The 19010-nt window shown below is 41.1% G+C and overlaps 1 protein-coding gene across 2 annotated transcripts in view; it reads left to right on the forward strand.

Moving 5' to 3' along the window:
• PLCH1 (phospholipase C eta 1) overlaps positions 1 to 19010 on the forward strand; it is a gene marked incomplete at both ends in the record, with an annotated part of 56172 nt that overhangs the window by 33922 nt on the left and 3240 nt on the right. The window contains 14 exons of one of the 2 annotated variants that reach the window (XM_084291722.1): positions 811 to 982; positions 3243 to 3350; positions 5400 to 5561; positions 7615 to 7686; positions 10364 to 10455; positions 11187 to 11287; positions 12035 to 12214; positions 12311 to 12418; positions 13436 to 13560; positions 14026 to 14110; positions 14708 to 14854; positions 15236 to 15315; positions 16163 to 16222; positions 16699 to 17059. In XM_084291722.1, coding sequence (XP_084147848.1) covers positions 811 to 982; positions 3243 to 3350; positions 5400 to 5561; positions 7615 to 7686; positions 10364 to 10455; positions 11187 to 11287; positions 12035 to 12214; positions 12311 to 12418; positions 13436 to 13560; positions 14026 to 14110; positions 14708 to 14854; positions 15236 to 15315; positions 16163 to 16222; positions 16699 to 17059 — 1853 coding nt within the window. The remainder of the gene's footprint in view (positions 1 to 810; positions 983 to 3242; positions 3351 to 5399; positions 5562 to 7614; positions 7687 to 10363; positions 10456 to 11186; positions 11288 to 12034; positions 12215 to 12310; positions 12419 to 13435; positions 13561 to 14025; positions 14111 to 14707; positions 14855 to 15235; positions 15316 to 16162; positions 16223 to 16698; positions 17060 to 19010) is intronic. The other variant, XM_084291723.1, reaches the window with a different exon arrangement.

The raw sequence follows: 19010 nt of genomic DNA on the forward strand, positions 1-19010 counted from the left end.
TCTACCTTATTCTGTACTTTATTTCAGTAGGAAAAATGAAAAGCTGTCTCATACTTAGTACAAGAAAATACAGAGTTGAGAGATAATGTTTAAATTTGAGTTTTCTTTCCAGGTGCTATATAACAAAGTGCATTATGAAAATTGCAGAGACTTGAGCCATATAGATATGTTTATATGTACACATACACACATAACAGCCTAAAAATCATGAATGGGTGTATAAAATTTTGAGTAGTCTGGGGAGAGGAAAAGTAAAATATGTATTTGGAAAGTATAGCCAAATATCTCTGCTTCTCCTCAGTCTGGTCATCTTCAGAGGTTTGGTCTGACTCACTATAGCTGCACTTATTAAGACAAAGGCAAATCATTCATGCTGCTATTACAAAATATCTGGAAGATGAACAGAGAGGTGTTAGCAATTCTGTTGAACCTGATGATTCCAAAATGCTTGCTGATCACAGCATATAAAGACTTGGTACGTGGCTTGCAAAGGAATATTGTAACTTCTATCCAACTCTATACAACAGGAGGGCATTGCATTGCTGATGAGTTTTATTGTGCGTTTCATGGTCTATGTCTCACACTTGGTGATCATCTGTTTCAAATTTTGGCACTAGTGGGACGGGGTTGGAGAACTCTCCTGCAGGGATTAGCAAAGGAATTCTGAGCCCCCAGGGATCTGGGAATTCGTATGTGAAGTCATTCCTCTCAAAATGAGTCTGTTTCCAGACTCTTGACAATGCAAAAGCAAATTACTTGAAACAGTTTGTGGTAAGCAGCTATGACTCCGTCTGGGGTTTTTGTTTGTAGGTTTCCAGTGATACTGTCTATTGAGAATCATTGCAGTATCCAACAGCAGAAGAAGATTGCTCAGTACTTGAAGGAGATATTTGGTGACAAGTTGGACTTGTCATCTATAGTCACCGGAGACTCCAGGCAGCTTCCTAGTCCTCAAAATCTGAAAGGGAAGATCCTAGTGAAGGTAATTTGCATCTCATGACGTGTTCAAAGTACGACAAAAGTCAGCATGTGGTATTTATGTAGGTCTTTTGCTTTGGAGAGCCAGTTTGTCTGTACCATGAGGATCAGTACAGATGCAGTAAGTTACAATTCTGAGCTTTTCACAGACACATCAAAACAGGGGTAAGCCTTAGCTTTGACAAGTGTCCCAGAACACTTCTCTAAGTGTTTTAACAAGGAGCTGTTATCAACAGCAGTGTAAAGAAAAGTCTTTCTACTTCTTCAGCATCTTGTCTAAGAGTCTTACAGGCAGAGATGCTGGTTTTTAAACCTTAGCACTGGGCCAGGGGAGTAGAGAAATGATATAAAATGCATCTTTATGAATAGTAGGGAGTGTGATAAAATTAGCTGATACTTTTCTTTTTCTGAAATCTAATTTATGTTATTACAGAATCACAGAATTGTAGGGGTTGGAAGGGACCTTGAAAGATCATTGGGCCCAACCCCCCTGGCAAAGCAGGTTCCTTAGAGCAGGCTGGATATTTTTCCCTATCATTCATATCAATCTAAGCGTTGTCCTACAGTCTTCCATTACAAATACAAAATACAAAGGATTTTGGAGTAATATAAAATCATCTGAAATTTTCTTGCAATTTCTTGCATTTCCCTGCATCTCCCCCTCACCCTGCTATGAGCAGTAGTTCATGAAATGAAACTATTTTCATGGTTAATCAGTTGTGTTTATGAAAGAAGAACAATTCAGAAGGTAGCTAAAGAGCAGCAAGGGAGGAGGCTGTAGAGCACTGTAGTAAGTGTTGCATGCAAGATAAATTCTTTGAGCCTCTCAGTGTAAACAGATTTGCTCTGAAAGGAATTTCAAAGACCAAGATGGATATAATAAGAAAGAAATGCTATGCAGGCCTTTGAGAGGATGATTAATAGAGTTGTAGCTTATTAGATTGTCTAATTTACTTCGACACACGAGGTCAATTACTTTGCTGCGAGCCCTTGAGATAACGTTTTTGCCTCTATCCTCCATGTCAAACTGTCTACAGTGATTCACAGTTTAGGTTTGATGCTAGGTTGAACATACTTCGATACATAGTAGAGATGTGACTCTGAATTAGAAAACCTTCAAGTGCTCAGCTGTGATTTTGAATTTCATTGAAGTGGTTTTCTTGTGTAACTGCTGGTTAATGAACGATGTGGGCAGGTAGCGTCAGCGTCGCAGGGAGCTGAACTAAACAGTAGCTAATGTCAGTCGTGTGACAAAATGGCGCGGACCTAACTTGAAATATTGTCAGAGAATAAGAGGCAAGAGATTTAGTACTGTGCTGTTCTGCTATGAACTTCCGTGCTGGTCTTCCCAGCACATATCAGCTAACAGCGGCTGAAACCGTGTGAGTAGTTACCGAATGGTGCGGAGTTGGGCTGATTTTTTTAGGACAAGGAATTCTGTTTTCAGCATCACTGCATCTTGTCACAAAGCCTTATCTCCCATCTCCTGTTTAAGTTAAACAGCCATGTTAGAACAGATAAAATGTTTAGGAATCAACATCTTGTTGAAGTAAGCCAGTTTTCCATCTTTTTTTTTGTTTTGTTTTTGCTATTATTTTTGCACAGTTTTATACTTTTTTTTTTTTGAAACACTGCATTGATTAATTAGCCAAACAATTTCAAGTGGTGGCCACAGTTCTCATTTTGTTACTGCATATAAAGAGTAGTTCTGGTAACGGGGGTTTAAGCCCATATAAGCATTCAAGTATGAACTGCATTTAAAGGTTCTTCCGCATTCTGAGCATGCAGTAATAAAATAAGCTTTCCTGCTTCCTTCATGATGATGGCTACTCTCACTGAGTTCTTCTGTGTCTGCATTTTCCCTTCTGATGCAGAGCCTATAATAAAGTATCAACTACTGATTCTTGAGTTTTATTTGAAGTACACAATGGTCTGCTTGCTGGGGGTAAGCCTGGAGCATCTGGGAGGCAGCTTGAAAATAAATCATTCAGACGCTCACTGGGTTGCTCGAGGGATGGGAGATAGTGGGCTTTTTTGAACGAGTTTGCAAATATCTTTCAATATGAAACTCTTCCAGAAATATTTAACTCCCCTTGTGAAGACATGACTCCTTGAGCCAGTTTGCATGAGATTCTTTGAAACTGAATTCTAAACTATGGCCACCTTTAAATAAGAAATAGTTGAGTAACAGGATATTTTGGTCTTTGCACAATGTAACACTGACCATGTGTGCATTTATTGTGAATACTTTTCCTTGTTTTTAGGGAAAGAAGTTGCCCTACAGTCTTGGAGCAGATGCTGAGGAAGGAGAAGTTTCTGATGAGGATAGTGCTGATGAAATTGAAGATGACTGCAAATTAAAGTCCTGCTATGTATGTGCATATACACGTTTCCCAGAACTGCTCTGTCTTCACATTTCTTGTGTGCATATTCCATAATCCTGCTTACAGTTATTAGCAGATTAAGGTTTTTAACTTAGATTTCTAAGTCAGGTCCTTAGGATGCAGGAATTATATCACTCCACGTTTAGATATGGAATGAATTTGTTCAGAAGTGCAGGCTGTTCCTCTTTTATGCCACGTAACTAACAGGTATGAGTATCTTACACTAGGCTGCAACCATTGATGCCAGCACAATAAGCATGCTAAGATGTGTCAGGTGCAAATGCGTAGTACTCAAAGCAGTCATATGAGGAAAGTGCTACACAGTTTCTAAATGAAAATTATCAAGAGATGTGCAAATGAAAAGTTCAGTTTCTTATTTTCTGACACTAAAAACTGTTTTCTCTTTATTTCCTAACTCCTGCTGTTTATTTTTCTGCTGTTTTACTAATGCTTTTTTTTTGGCTACAGACTGAAGCTGGTGTGCAATGCTAATACACGTTCTCCAGCAGGTGCTTTTTTTCAAGTCAGAAGTCAGCCTTGCTTCAGCAGTCAAAATTTTTGAACAAAGAAGATATTATCAAGGGAGATGCAGAAAGAATAGATCAAATTCAAATTAATATTTAGCAAGTATAATATTGTTTATATTTGCTTCTGAATGTAGCCCAGTGAGTTTGCCTTTTTGCCACACAGAAGCCCCTTAGTGTAGCTCTCATTAGCTGTTTATGGTTTGAATATCAAGCTTTTAACTTCTCTGTATCATTTATGCCAGCTATTGGCAATGGGAGGATTGTCAAAGTAGCTTGGGGTTTGCTTTACAGGTGACAGAAGTCCCCATCTGAACTGAATCAGTGGAAGCAGATGTTTATGCTGGTTCTCCCCCCTACCATGAGGTTGCTAAAATGCTACAGTCAGTAAACACCTTTTGGAGGATTTGTGTACATTACACAAAAGGGCAGATTTTGCTTTCTTCGATAAACCAAATCCCTTTGTCCTACTAGACAAAATCCTGATTAATTCATTAATAATTTAGAGGTCAGATTGCACTTGGATGTAATTCAAGCCATATGCTCCACATGACAGTCTCATACAGAAAGTACAGTTTTGCTTGCAGTAAGTGCGTGGAGTGTAGGATAAATCAGCCTGCTTAATGCCTCCAACTGTTGTATTTCTGTTGGCATTCACTACAGAATTTGAAATGTTGTGTATTAATTATGGGTAATCCCATAAATCTTTAGGATTGTGATTGGTTTAAAGTAAAGGTTCTTCTTTATATACACTATCTTTAAACACTTCTGCAGGTTTAAGTTTAGGGAATTCCCTGCCCAATTCACTGTCCCGTGCTGTGGAAGAGGAGCACTGTGTCATCCACATTTGCTTTACCAACATGAACCCAGCACTTCTGGTGAGCAGAAAGACCTAAGACAAAATCTTCAGTCCTTAAAGCCAATGCAGTAGGTCTTTTGTGGCCAGAAAGGGAGCACCTTAGTACAAACAGTCGGTTTCCTCCTGTCTCAGGAGAGTTCTCCTGCCCTGTGGAGAGAGGAATGCTCGGTGCATGCTGCTGTGCCCTAAGATCCATTTTTGTTTTAAGCACCTTACATAAGAGACTGTTTGGTGTCATGCTACTACTAATTATTTCTCTGTCTCACTTCTTGGAGCAGGAATCTGATAGCATTTGGGCTGATAGTGTTGAGGAAGTGTGTGGGTGCACTGGCTGTGAACTCCGACTGTACCTTGAAGGAGGGTCAGGCTTGTGACTGCTTGAAGCAGAGCTACCACCAGAGCCTGGGGTGATCTGTGTGGTGGAGAGCGCTTTGGTGAGGCAGTGCAGACAATGTGTCAAGGGGATTAAAGAAAAGAAAGGATGATGGCAGTGACAATAAAAGCCACAATCGGAGCAGGATTACGCAAGAAGCTTTTCTTTGCAGTGAAAAGAAATATTGGGAGTGCCTGAGGCACGTGTAATGCTCCCTCAGGCTGTCCCAGAAGTGCTGGAGCTAGTAAGCTATTTTAACCGGATTTCTTGATGCTTTTCAGAGTAATGGTGCAACAGAGCACCAAGTGGAATCTTTTATAAGAACAAAGCTTGAATCTCTGATAAAAGAATCCCAAATCAGGGACAAAGAAGATCCTGACAGCTTCACTGTGAGAGCACTGTTAAAGGCAACTCACGAAGGTCTAAGTGTTAACCTGAAACAGGTAGGTGGTTTTTCCCCCCCTGCACATACTGAACATTAGCCGAGGCCATGTGTTGCATGTTTCTTAAATGCGAAATGCAATTTCTTACTAACAGCATCTGAGAGTTGTATTCCCTCTGAAATGAAAACTTGGAATTGTTTCAGAAAAGAAAATCTCTAAGGAGAGGATTTGGATGATAAATACGAGGAGTATCTTGTTCAAACCTGTTTTATTTCCTTCTAAAAGATGGAAGCAATTAATTGAGCAAGCACTGATATTGCAAACAACTGTCAAACAATTTGGTCTGTGTCAAGGTTTTGGGGAAAATCCTCTCTCTACAGCCTCAGTCCCATCAAGGCTGGCAGTGATAACTGACAGTGTTGTCTGCTGCCTGCAATGCTGGTGGCTGCTTTGTGTAGCAGTAAAACATGGGATCGTGCTTTACTGCCCTAAGCAAGGTTCTATTTTTTCATACCCAGAAATATGACTTATATAAAGAATTGGTAAGTTTCTTTTCCCTTTTGAGACAAAACTATTATTGCAAAACAGTAAAATGTATTGGAATTTTGAGTACATCAGTAGAGTCTGTACCGTGAATCCACCACCACCATATTTCACCTCAAGCAGATGCAAAGCCTTGGTATGTTAAATAGGGAATGAACTGTTCAGAGGGATGTGCCTGCTCTAACTGGTATAAGTCTCCAAAGTCAGGTATGTGCAGTTCTGCTTTCTGCACATCTTCTCACTCTTTAGCTTTTTGTAGTTGTTGCCAACCTTTCTCCAGGGATGGACCTGTGAGACTTTTGCCTGAAGCCAGGCTTGACTACAGAAAATATGCTCAGCTCGTGCTGATGCTTGAGGTATCTGGTCAAAGCTGCATTATGGTGAGACGAGGCTGTGAGAGCCCAAAGGACAGAGCCATCTGACCTGGGAAAAAAGGGTTATTTCCAGATTGTGGCTTCGCAGTGTGAGAACAGTCAGCTTGCCTCCCCCCTTTGGCCTTCGTGAGGTCAGAGAAGTGGGAGATCAGAGGGCAACCTGTGTGTTTGTAAACATGATCAGATAAGAGCCAGTTCAATATTATTTTGAGCTAAACAAGAGCTATTCACAATGCAAAATTATGTACTAATCTCCAATAATTATCAAGGTTTTTGTTTGTTTGTTTGTTTGTTTTTTTGGGCAGTGTATAGTGTAAGTTTTAATTTGAGTTGCTATTGAAACTGTCAAGGATTCGCTCTTGTCTGAAAGAGACTGTTCCTTTATCTGCTAGGGTTTGCTTCTACGCTTTATGGAGGAAAGGAGCTAGGAACAAATTTTTGGATGTAGATACAGGGATTATTGACTTTCCTGGATGTAAAGAAGCCATCTGGTTCCTTTATCATTAGAACAGCTAGAAATAAAGTCCAACACAGTACAGTGAATAACGAGTTTGTTGGCGTTGCTGTGAAATGCTGGGGGAATATTCTTCAGCACCTTCAGGTCTTTACTTTGCTCTCTGAAAGATAAAGGGATGTGCTTTTCTGACAGAAGAAAGCTAGAAGCTGCCAGGAATTATCAAGCCAATGTCTAGGGACATGCCTATAGATGTGAAACTTGGACTTCAGGCTGCCTATGAAAAGCCCACATCTGCTAGATAGATAGATATTTTTTTCCTCTCCTTTTCTTTTGCGGCTATTTTATGTACACTTCCATTTTTGTTTGTTTATTTTCGCTGAATTGGTTTTTCTACATGGTTGGTTGCTGTCTTGAATGTTAATGTTAATTCTTTTCCTCACTGTTAGAGGATTGCTAAGCTACAATTATGTAAAGAAATGAGAAAAGTCCTGTAATGAGGTTTTGGATTTAAATTTGTGTTCAGAGATTAGTATGTTGTGTTTAGGTTTTGATTCCCTTTTACCTTTATTCTCGTGTGCATTACAATAGTGAATCAGAGTGACATACAAAAACTTGGGGTTAAAATCACAAATCATAAAACTACGGGGTTAAAATCATGTCTTTCAGAGACTGTAGCAGACTTTTAAAGATACTTCTGAAGGTATCTAGGTGTACTCATTATTGCACTCTCTCTGCACAGAACCTGGACACAAAAGAAGGTGGAAAAAAGTCTCATAGCCGATCATTAATGGGCAACTTTGGTAAACACAAAGTAAGTAAAACAAGAGACTCATTTTGCTGGTTTATGTCTGACTTTCTAACAACACGGTATGCCTTACTGCTTCAGACAGGTATGGTGTGTGTGAAGACAACGAGGAAGAACTGCTTGGTTACACTTGATATAATTTTTACAGTTCAGAAGAAGAATATAGCTGCCAAGAGCACAGAGAGTCGTTCAAAGACACACTCTCTCAAAACCAAAAACATTTTTGCCTCACCACAAGTTTAATCTTTATTAGTGAAGAGGAATTGCTGGTTTTCTGATCAGACTTGCAGCAGCAGAGGAGCAGTGTAAACAACTGCTTCAGTTTGTTCTAGTTTTCCAGACTTCCTCCCACCCAGCTGATGCTGTTTTTCATTTGGGGTCCAAATTTACCCGTTTCACACCCTGAGCAGAGCCATACGATGCTCTTACTGGCCTCCTGCTTGTTTTTGGGGTCTGCTGTGACTGAGCAGTGGCTCTGGTCCCACCAGTCCCGTGTTGTAAAAGTGGGCTCTTCTCTGACCTCCTTGCAGTTTGGTGTGTGCTATTTATACGGCTGTGTAGCTGCTGGGTCACGTTGGCTGCCTCAGTGGGCCTGCATGGCAGCACCTGCATGGCCAGGCAGGAGCTGACACAGTCCCCACGGGTGTGAGGTCTCCATTCACAGCCTGCATTTGAGCAGATGGCAGCCACCAAAAGAGATGTGTGCCTGTCTTTCCTCCTGGTCCCCTTGCCTGGCAGATGTGTTGCTGTCACCCGTCTCTCCCCTTCCCTCACTCCAGCAGGCCCCATGGCTGGGCCCTAACGAGGCCTGGTAGTTGTCTGCGGTCCCTTCCCGTGCTGCCCGTGGTGAAAGCTGCAACTGAGCAGGACACACGCTGCGTAACTGGAAATCTCTGCAGCAATTCAGGAAAAACAGCAATTATGAAATACTTCATAGAATTTAACCGGCCACCACCTTATCTGCTGTGAATCCAGCTAGAAGCCATCCACAGTTCTCTAAGTAGCCAATACCAGGAATGTATTTACAGTTCGATTATAAGCTTATATCTCTAGTGTGGCCACATTTCTTTCAGTGGCTTTAGCTAAGTGCATGTTGCTCAGTCCGTATGTGGTGAGGTCTGCAAGTACCCGCTGTGCATGCTAATGGGGGCTTCACCTCGCACCCTGTGCTTGCTGCTGGGGAAAAAGTCAGTGGGTGAGATGTCACAGACACAACACGGAGCCGCTAAAAACAGCTGGTACACTGAGGGCTGGAAAGCGTGTCAGCAATTTAATTACATTGACTAGTTATTCTAAGGGATATGGCAGCTAGGAAAGCCCATTCATTTAATCTCTCCTGGGGAAAAAAAAAAAGACTGTATATATTATAATTAATGATTATATTGTAGGCTGAGCCAGTAGCTTTCCCCTTCTGGTTTTACAGCTAAAGGGAGCCGGGAAGGATAGCTGCTATTGATATCTTTACAGGTGTAGAATTATCCAACTAGGGATATTGCCTTGTGATGTTTTCAGCCTGGCTCTTGTGCCAACTGTACCCATGTGTAAACTCTGAAAACCGCCAGACTGAGAGGCTGAGGCTGGTAACTCCTGCAGGTTAACTGCAGGAATCATCCCCAGTCCACACCGCTGGGTTCCAAAACTGGACTGTGCAAATGGTTTCCACTATGGTCAACTTTATTTCAGCACTAAGCACAGCAAACTAAAGCATGTACTAAATTATGAGCATTATTGGTTTATCATAGCGGGAGAAATTAATTCTGTGTTCAATTATCATCTAGCTGTATGAGCAGAAGGATAAGGAGCTTTCAGTTAGATTGTGAATTACCTCATGATGAGAAGGGAATTAAAGAAACTCTCGTTTGAACTATAGTTAGTGTTACAAAAGATGCGATGTTGAAATTGGAAACTGAAAGAGCAGATGCTTAAAAAGGTGCTTTTGAGATTTTAATCTTTTTATCATAGCTAGTTGCTCTACTGTATGCTGTAATAAATTAGAATAATTTGAATGCTCATTTGCGTAGCTCAAAAGGCAGTAGGAAAAATGTGTTTGAGAGTTTTACCCGGAGGCTGTTTGTGTTCTCAGCTTTGTGAATGCATTTGTTACATTTCCTAAATTGCAGGGGAGGGAGAGCATAGGTTAAAGCAATGCTCTGTTCATTTAGATCCTGCTGTGTGGTGCTGTTTGTTAAATATGGTGCGGGCCCTTAGCAATGCGACAGGACCAGTGCCAGCGTACTGGAGGCAGTGGAGCAGTGCGGAGCTCGTCAAAGCTCTCCTCTCCCTGCTGCTCAGCTCCACACACAGCCTGTTTGTGGACGTGGTGGGCTGCAACAGCCTGGCAGGGCTGCAGAAACGATTCTCATCCAGTTTGGCCTTCTGTGCTGGCCAGCAGGTAGACCTGCTCCCCACCTGGTGGCTGGGCTCTCTGGGCTCAAAGAGAGACCAGAGTACAGATGCTTTCTGTTGGCTTTCCTTCCCTGTATGCCTGGCAGCATTCGCAGTTCTGCTGAGGTCTGTCTGCTGTTGAACACCCAGGGGTCATCCCGCGTCCATGCAGGACAGTGGTGTCCCTGCTGTGAACGTGTGGCAGCTCACCCACCCGCCTGTCACCGGTCATGGTAATGTGAACCTACAGAATCACCCCCATGCACTGACACAGCTGTGCTTGGTTCTTTCCCACCAGAAAGCAGGGAAGGCAACATCCAAATACAGCGCATCAGATGATGAAGAAAATCAGCAAAACTCTTCTGGAAAGGAAGCAGGGCAGCTCCACAGGTGAGCTAAGAAGCACCACAACTGTATGTTCCCTTAGAGCTAGAGCATTGTTATTACTATTAATATGTATACGTCACTGCCTCAGATAAGTCTGTTTTTAAGAGCAAGGCATTTATAGCACTGCTGTCAGTGTATATTTTGCTGTGACTGCTGTAGCCTGATGTTCTGAATGTGTAGATTTTCATAGGTTGCAAATAGCAATTACCCTCAAACTGAAAAGAAATGTGGTAGTAATACTTTTCTAATGGAAAAATGCCAATCTACATTTTTCATGCTGTAAATAGCATTCAAAGAAAACTGCTTAGGCTAAATAAGGGTACATCACAGCCCGGCCAACTTTATTACATCTGAGAATGTAAAGAAAAAGCAATCAAAAAAGCACCATCGAGAATGCATTTGCTGTCACTGAAACGTTCCTCTCCAGATGCAGCTCAAAGCTGTCTGCCTTGTTTTTGTCTAGAAGAGCCATGGTGAGGCCATTTCATTATGCTGTAAATGAAAAATTCTGTGCACTGTGACCGAAGGTACAAGGGGAACAGTCATCTCGAAGATTGTTCAGAACCCTCCCAAAGGAGGCTTGCCCCTTGGGGTTCCCTGTTTACTGCATCTTTCTTTTTAGCTTGAGTTGCACAGCTGTTTCTCATTACTGATGGAAAAACATAAAGGGGATTCAAATATGCTTTAAATATTGAAAAATTCCTGCTTTGTTTTATATATTACATATTATTCAGCAGACTGGCTCGTCGAAGAAAAACTGTGAAGCTGTGCCGAGCTCTGTCTGACCTGGTGGTGTACACAAACTCCGTGGCAGCCCAGGATATAGTAGATGACGGTAAGGATGCTGGTACAAGACTGAAACATGCATTTCTCTTCTCTGTTTTGATAGGAAGTGTATCTGATCACAGGGTTTCCCTCGTATTTCAAAGATACTTTAAAAGCAGAGTAAAGCACCACCCCTCCCTTCCATAGGAAATATCCCCTTTTCCCTTGGATTTCTATAGTATTCATGTTATAGTAGCAATATTAAAAATGATTTTTTTTTTTTTAATTTAAATTATTATTTCAGGAGAATGCTTTCCCAGTTTACAGTTTTATGGGAAGTGTTGTCATCTTTTAATATTATCAATTTTAAATAGTATCTAGTAACATGATAAGGTTGAATTGTGATAAATAAACACAATCCCTGCTGATGGGCACTTCTTCTCCCTGCTTGTAAGCTCCTCAGAAGGATGGTTTTGATTATGCTTCCATTTATGGATTTCTCTGTAGGTTGTTCATAGCAGTTGTATCCAGGGTTGTGCAGGAGAAATGACCCCAGCAATTAGCATGAGCACTTGTTTGGCTTTCATTGAAAGTCTTGAAACTTGTGGGTAGAACAGAAAATGCTTCTGTAAGGGAAAACTGCTACGCTTCGGTTACCCAACATACGGTTTGAGTGTGACAAGATAATCTATTGGTGTAAATTTGGGCTAAAACTAATGCTCCCCTTGGTTAATACCAACATAGCTGAGGTCTGAGTTCAGGCCTTCCTCCCCCAGGATTGCTTTGTTACTTGTTTGTTGATTAACAATGCACACAGGATCAACAGGGAACGTGCTGTCGTTCAGTGAAACAAGAGCCCACCAAGCGGTGCAGCAGAAGGCCGAACAGTTCATGCTTTACAACCAGAAGCAGCTTACGAGGGTCTACCCATCGGCGTATCGGATCGACTCCAGCAACTTTAACCCCTTACCTTATTGGAATGTTGGCTGCCAGTTAGGTAGGTGCAGCACAATGATCTTATTTCTCACTTCTTGTATTTGTGCTAAGTAAATATTATCTTTATAAGTGACACCTGAGTCTTCTCATTCAACAGTGGCACTAAACTACCAGTCTGAAGGACGTGTGATGCAATTAAATGAAGCAAAATTTAGGGTAAACGGCAACTGTGGTTATGTCCTCAAACCTCAGCAGATGTGCAAAGGTAATGTCCCACTGTACATTTATTACTGTAAGTGTCAAGACTTTCAAAAAAAAACATTTTCCAAAAATGTTATTTTGGAGAAGTTGCTAAGATGCAAGAAAGACAAATAAGAATATATGTAGAATCTCTTTCACATTTCCATATATTCGATAGCTTGTTTTGCTTCAGAATTCAGATATTGTCTTTAAAAAATGGTGTTTACCTCTCAGACTGCGTAAGTACCAGTATGCAATTCCTTGCAGTTATTATAGACGTATATCCAGGGCTCCATCTTAGTAAGTGTTTAAAAAGCAAAAAAAGAAAAGGAGGTCCTAGGACAGCCAAACAAGAAGAGCAAAGTATGTAGTGGCCCAGAACCACGTACCCAGGACTTGCTCCAGCTGTCAAGCAATTCAGTGCAATTAGCTTGTTCTCTTTAAAAGGAATTGGCTCAGTCCTGAAAATGCTGTTATAACAGAAGCAAATGGCTCTCAGCATTATGCAGTGCCAATCCCTTCCACATTTGGAGGATTTTGGATCTGATTGTGTCCCTATAAGTATAGGCAATTTTCTTAATACGGCCATAAGAAGCAGTGGAAGGTTTTCCAGAAGTGGCAGAGGCAGTTTGGGAATTTGAAGCAGGCACAGTTGCTGAGTAACTCAGTCCTAGCTGCTTATTTTTCTTAACATCCATGCAGGTGTGCAAGAAACACAATCAGAGCAGAGATCTAGGATATAACTATTTATTTTTTTGAAGCTGTTATGCTATAGAAGACAGTTTTTTTTCCAAATGAGTGTAAATCTTGCAAAACCCTCCTCTCAGTGGGGGTAGTCTTTCTGTCTTGTAATTGTGTAAAGAAAGGCTGCTAAGCTCAGAAAGGGTAGGAAAAAAAGTTTTAAAATTCATTAACAGCTGCTCCGTACTCTGCAAGTTAGTATAATGCCTGAATTTTGGCTCTGTGTGTGCATCTTGGGGGGATGGTATTTATTCAGTGCATCTTTTCCTTACCCTTGCTCTCCCTCCTTGCCAACTTTTAGGCACATTCAACCCCTACTCTGCCGATCCACTTCCTGCCAGTCCCAAAAAGCAGCTCATTCTGAAAATTATCAGTGGACAGCAGCTGCCTAAGCCTCCTGACTCAATGTTGGGTGACAGAGGAGAGGTAAACTACACTGATACCAACAAATGCTTTTATCCTAGAATCCTAGAGTGACATGGCAGCATTTGACTCATCGAAATTTTCACCTAATTTACCAATAATTTCACCAATAATTTACCAATAATTTCAGATGCTGTCAAGCTTTTGGCCACCAATACTACCTTTTCCCACAGACTCTGTATCCTATGTGATCTTTATGAACTAATTTGTTTCGTATTTTCAGCATGACCTCACTTTTTTTGAAAATAACTCATAACTGGCCATAGTTCTTGAGACTACGAATCACACATGATTGTGGTTCATGAAGCTATTTTGCATGATCGTACCACTTGAAAATTCACACGATGAAAAGTTTTTGAATTCTTATATGAACTGAAATCGGTTCTCTGCATGAGATTCCTTGAGAATTGACATTGACTGGTATCATTGCCTTGCTTTTAAAATACTGTTGTTTCCAAAAAACCACAGATAATAGATCCCTTTGTCGAGGTGGAAATAATTGGATTACCTGTTGACTGCTGTAAAGATCAGACCAGGGTGGTTGATGACAATGGTAAGATAATCTAGCTGATTTTCTTTTCTTGGAGTTAAATATTAACTAATTATAAATGATTCAGTACCTGTTATTACTATCTAAATTACAAAGCTTTTACCTGATGAAATCAAATGATTGTCTTTTAAATTAATTCTGCTTTCTAAGTAGAATTTCTGGTGTAGGGAGACAGGCAAGAGACAGGTAAAGGAAGAGAACTGTTCACCGCAATATCTATCTACTGGATTGTTCTTATATCTCCTTTAGGCAAAAATTTCAGGTATATTTTAAAATGTATTAAAATACAGGTTTAATTTCAAATGAAATTAATGCTTACCACAGTTCTGCAAAACAGCAGCCTGCCTTGCTATCCCTGCCAGCTACCCAACCAGAACCACTTTGTTTGTAAAAGCTGTTTAGGAGACAGATCTGTTTTCAATTATTTTTGTAGTGGAGATTATGAGAGATCCTAGATCTAGACAAGCAGTAAATAATGAATATTCTTTTTTTATATTTGGTCTACTTGTTTCTAATGCTTCTTGCTATGCATCTTAAAAATTAAGGCTAGCACTTGCTATGGCTTTGTTTCACCTCATTTCTGCTCTGTTTGTTTTACAGGGTTTAATCCTGTTTGGGAGGAAACACTCACTTTTACCATTCACATGCCTGAAATAGCTTTGGTTCGATTTCTTGTTTGGGACCATGACCCTATTGGGCGAGACTTTGTGGGACAAAGAACCGTGGCCTTTAGCAGCCTTGTGCCTGGTGAGTCTCACCTGTTTTCCTCAAGTTAGAGATCTAACTGAAGATCAAAGGCCTTTGAATTTAAAGCTTAAGGCAAGGTCTCAGCACAGGATATAAGCCTGTTGCTCTGAGACTTCATGTGTGATCTTGGACAGTTCTGTTATGTGAGGGTAGTGTACTCACTTTAAGGAGTTTGGATGGCTGCACTTTTGGAAATTTCTGCTGTTGTCTCTAATTTTGGGGCAATTTGTACTGGCCGGCTTGGAAATCTCCTTAAGACATAATAGGGTTTATTTAAGACAGCAGGTATATATATCTTTCACTTTTATAGACACTCATTGCCAGGTATTCATTAGAATGCATACTGCTGAGTGTAATAATGCACTGTTATCACTTTACTAGGTTATCGCCACGTGTATTTAGAAGGACTGACAGAAGCATCCATATTTGTTCATATAACCATTAATGAAATCTATGGGAAGGTAGGTGCATTTGGAAATGTCCATATTCTTACGGTTGTTTTGTTTTAATTCTTCGTATAAAAATGGGTTTAAATGCACCAGAGAACCTCACAGGATTTGTGCTTTTTCTAAATGTTTCTTATGGTTTGGGCGTTGTGGCATTCTGTACAGTGGATTAGTAGAGCCTAGCCCACTCTGCCACTGACCAGTAATAAAATTTAAAGAAGTTATTTGGGTCATACAGCCATGGAAAAGCATAATGTCAGCTTTTCCATTGTCTTTGAATTGATATCTTCATTCATACTGTTACCTATAGAGATATCTACCTACACTGCTAAGCATCACCATGTTCAAGGAAGCAAACTACAACTCCTTATTCCTAGTGTTTTCTCTGAGGAGCACTGAGCCAGGGCACCCACTCACAGCACACCTGTGTCCAGGAAAACCCTCGGCTCTCTCCAGCTGAGATATGGCAATAACAGTGCAGAGATGCTGCTGTCAGAGCACTCTGGGAGCAGGAGGATGTAGCTCATAATCTGGGTGTTTTTTTTTTAATTGCAGGCTGTAAGCAAGGAAAGTGTAACATGCTGTTACTCTAGTCTTAGTATGCATGTATTACAAATGTTCTTACTGTTACCACCTAATCATTATTTCACATCTAGATCCAGTGAGTACATTTTTTAAAATCAATTTTACTTCAGAAGTAAATGTTGAGGGCACTGCACTAGAACATGGTGTTCGGTAAGCTAGTTGCTGAGTGCTTATCTTATGGGGGTGATATTTACAGTTGATGTACTATTTACCTTGTTTGTTTGTGTCATGGTCTTGAAAACGTTAGCCAAACATATCTGCATTTTTTGCCTTTCAGTGGAGCCCTTTAATCCTCAATCCCAGTTACACAATATTGCACTTTCTAGGAGCCACAAAGGTAGACTTCATTAGCATGCACTTTGCACTTGCTGGGCACAGATTTTCAAATGGTTCCTAATCGCATGATCTGTAACTACCAAGCTACATCATTCTTCATTCAGACTCTGAAACATTTGAGTTTTGCTTTGATGAAGCCCGTGCATAGAACTCCAAATTAATGTCTAGCCTGTCACTGCAGTACATTTCTTACAGTCTTGTCACCTCTGATTAGGAGATTTGGAGCAAACCTCTCTTGTAATTGTGGCAGGCTGCCATCCTAATGAGGAGAAATACAGACATGCATGAATTCATGGAGACCTTTGCTGATAGTTCCTCGGTCAGAGGAGATGTGTATTGCTTGGTGTGAATTTTTGCTTTGCTGCATTTTAACTTTGTATTCATCATTCATAAATGCTTAGAAAGCAACTGTTTTCGCTGCACGCTTCTGTAGCAGTCTGAACTCACTTGGAAACCTGGTCATTCTTGTCTTTTCAGAACAAGCAGCTGATAGGACTCAGAGGGTTGTTTAACAAGAACCCTAAGCACAACGCTGCTGAAACCAGCGGTCACTATGTACGGAAGCGATCTATTGGCGACCGGATTCTCCGGCGCACAGCTAGTGCACCTGCAAAAGGCAGAAAGAAGAGTAAAATGGGCTTTCTGGAAGCTACAGAAATTAAAGACAGTACCTCTGAACCAGCAGACCTGAAAGACAAAGAAGGAGTCGTAAGGCGTACGAGCCGGAGTTTGCAAGCACGTCCTGCTTCTATGCCAGTGGACAAATACCTTCTGGTAGGACTGCCGTGCCCGGACAGTGAAACTGCTCAAGATGCCAAAGGAAAAGAAAACACATCTGGTAAGAAACTTAACAAATTACTTTTGGTGTACTAAGTTTAAATAGTCTGTTAAAAGGCTGGGTTCTGCCATTCCTATGCAAGTCGTTCTGTTCAACTCAAATGAGTTACGAGGTGAAAAGACACGTGCTTGAGACCCTCATATTTTTAACAGCTCCCATACATTTTTAATCTTCTCAGACTCTCTGATAAGCAAAACCCCTTCATTTGGGATGACAGTGAAAAACTGTCTCCAAACTAGGCAAATAAATTACAGTGGGTTCTGGAAGTGGTCTTAAAAGGATGTTTTCCAAATTTCTCTTTGTAAGAAAGAAAAATTGGTTCTTTCTTTAAGAACACATTCAATTAATCTTCATCGATTTCTGGTTTGCTACGGTCCATTTCCTTACGAAAACAGAGCTGCTGGCATGCTGTTTCTCCCCCTTTTCAAGGAGGAAGAAGTTAATGCAACATATGTTTTTGGATACAGTGTACGTAAAGACCAATGCAGACTTTCAAATAGATGCAAAAGGGGTGACAGGAGTGCAGACTGTATCCAACAGTCTCGATACTGTCCTTCTGAAGTAATCAAATTAAGTAACCAAAGTTATGTGGAAAGCATACAAGGATAAAATCTTGGTCTTACATTGTTGATACATAACAGAAATCTTAAAATAGTTTTTTTCTAAGTGTTTTCAGCAACATTAGTCTGGGCTTTGAAATCCAGTACTTTGAAGTCATTCCCCTGACTACAGCAAAGTTAGCATGTTCAACAACCTGCCTGATAGTTGATTTACTGGAATATTTAAATAAGTCTAGAAAACTTTGAATGCAGTGGCTGTAATTCATTAGACCTGCTGTCTTCACCCTTAGCTTGTACCTAGTCTAGGACATCTACACTGCTTTTGGGGGATTGCTTTTTGGGGATTGCTTTTTGTTTGTTTGGAAAGGGTGCGTGCACTCATGCACGCCATCCCTGTGGGGCTGCAGGGCTGTCCAGGTGCTCTGGTTCTGGTTGCTCCTGGCAGCTCAGCGCTTTTGGATTTGGTCACTGCAGGGCTGTGTCTGCTGGCACTGAGCAGCCAGAAGTGCTGTCTGCCTGCCTCGGTGGGAGAAGGAGAGCACACGGGGAACCTGTCCTGGGTGGTGAGTGGCAGAAGTGCTGCTCTGCCCCCGGTGTTCTCAGCTGCAGCTTCTGCCAGCCCAGGAGTTCCTCTAGAACAGGATAATTACTGGGCACAGATGGAAGGTGTTGTGAAGCCACGTTTGTTCTGCTTGCCTGTGTTTGTGGCTTTGAATGAACGTATAATCTGGACATCACCTTATAAAAGAAGCTACTTAAGAGAAAGAGCCAGCAAAATTAAACCTTTTTTTTTTTTTCAACCAACCTGAGAAGAGACTGCAGAGAGGAAAAAGGACGGTCCTAGTAAAAGAGGTCAACTCTGGAAGTGCTGCATTTAAAATGGAATGATTTTCTCTGGATAACAATGCAAAGCTAATACAGCTCAGCCATTCTTATCAATGGATGCAATAATTTCTTACAGAGATTTCTTCCTAAAGATGCTTTAGATGAAGACAGAAAATCAATTTAGAAGAAACTTACACACTTACTTTTTTATAAGCTGTGGGTGTTCACTTATAGTAAAATAACCTCTGGAGAAAGCACAGGCCCTGGTGAGATAACCTAGGAAGCTGCCTCAGGGAGGAAATCCTGCAATTCTAGCTCTGAGGGGACTAGATCCTGTCTATTTGAGTGCCTGTAGGGCTTGCTCTGTAACCCCTACAGAGGTCTGGCCACCTTAGACATGAAGAAATGAGACCTGAAGAAGAAGAAATTCTAGCTGGAGCCCTCTGCTGTACCCAAAGGACCTTCCTGCTTCTCTGTACTGAAGGGCATGGTCCTCTCTGGTGGAAGCACTTATATTCAGTCGTGGTTTAGAAAAAATGTGACAGCCTCACACACATGCAGGACTT

Source organism: Netta rufina (genome assembly GCF_964035555.1).
Source record: "Netta rufina genome assembly, chromosome: 9".
NCBI lineage: Eukaryota > Metazoa > Chordata > Aves > Anseriformes > Anatidae > Netta > Netta rufina.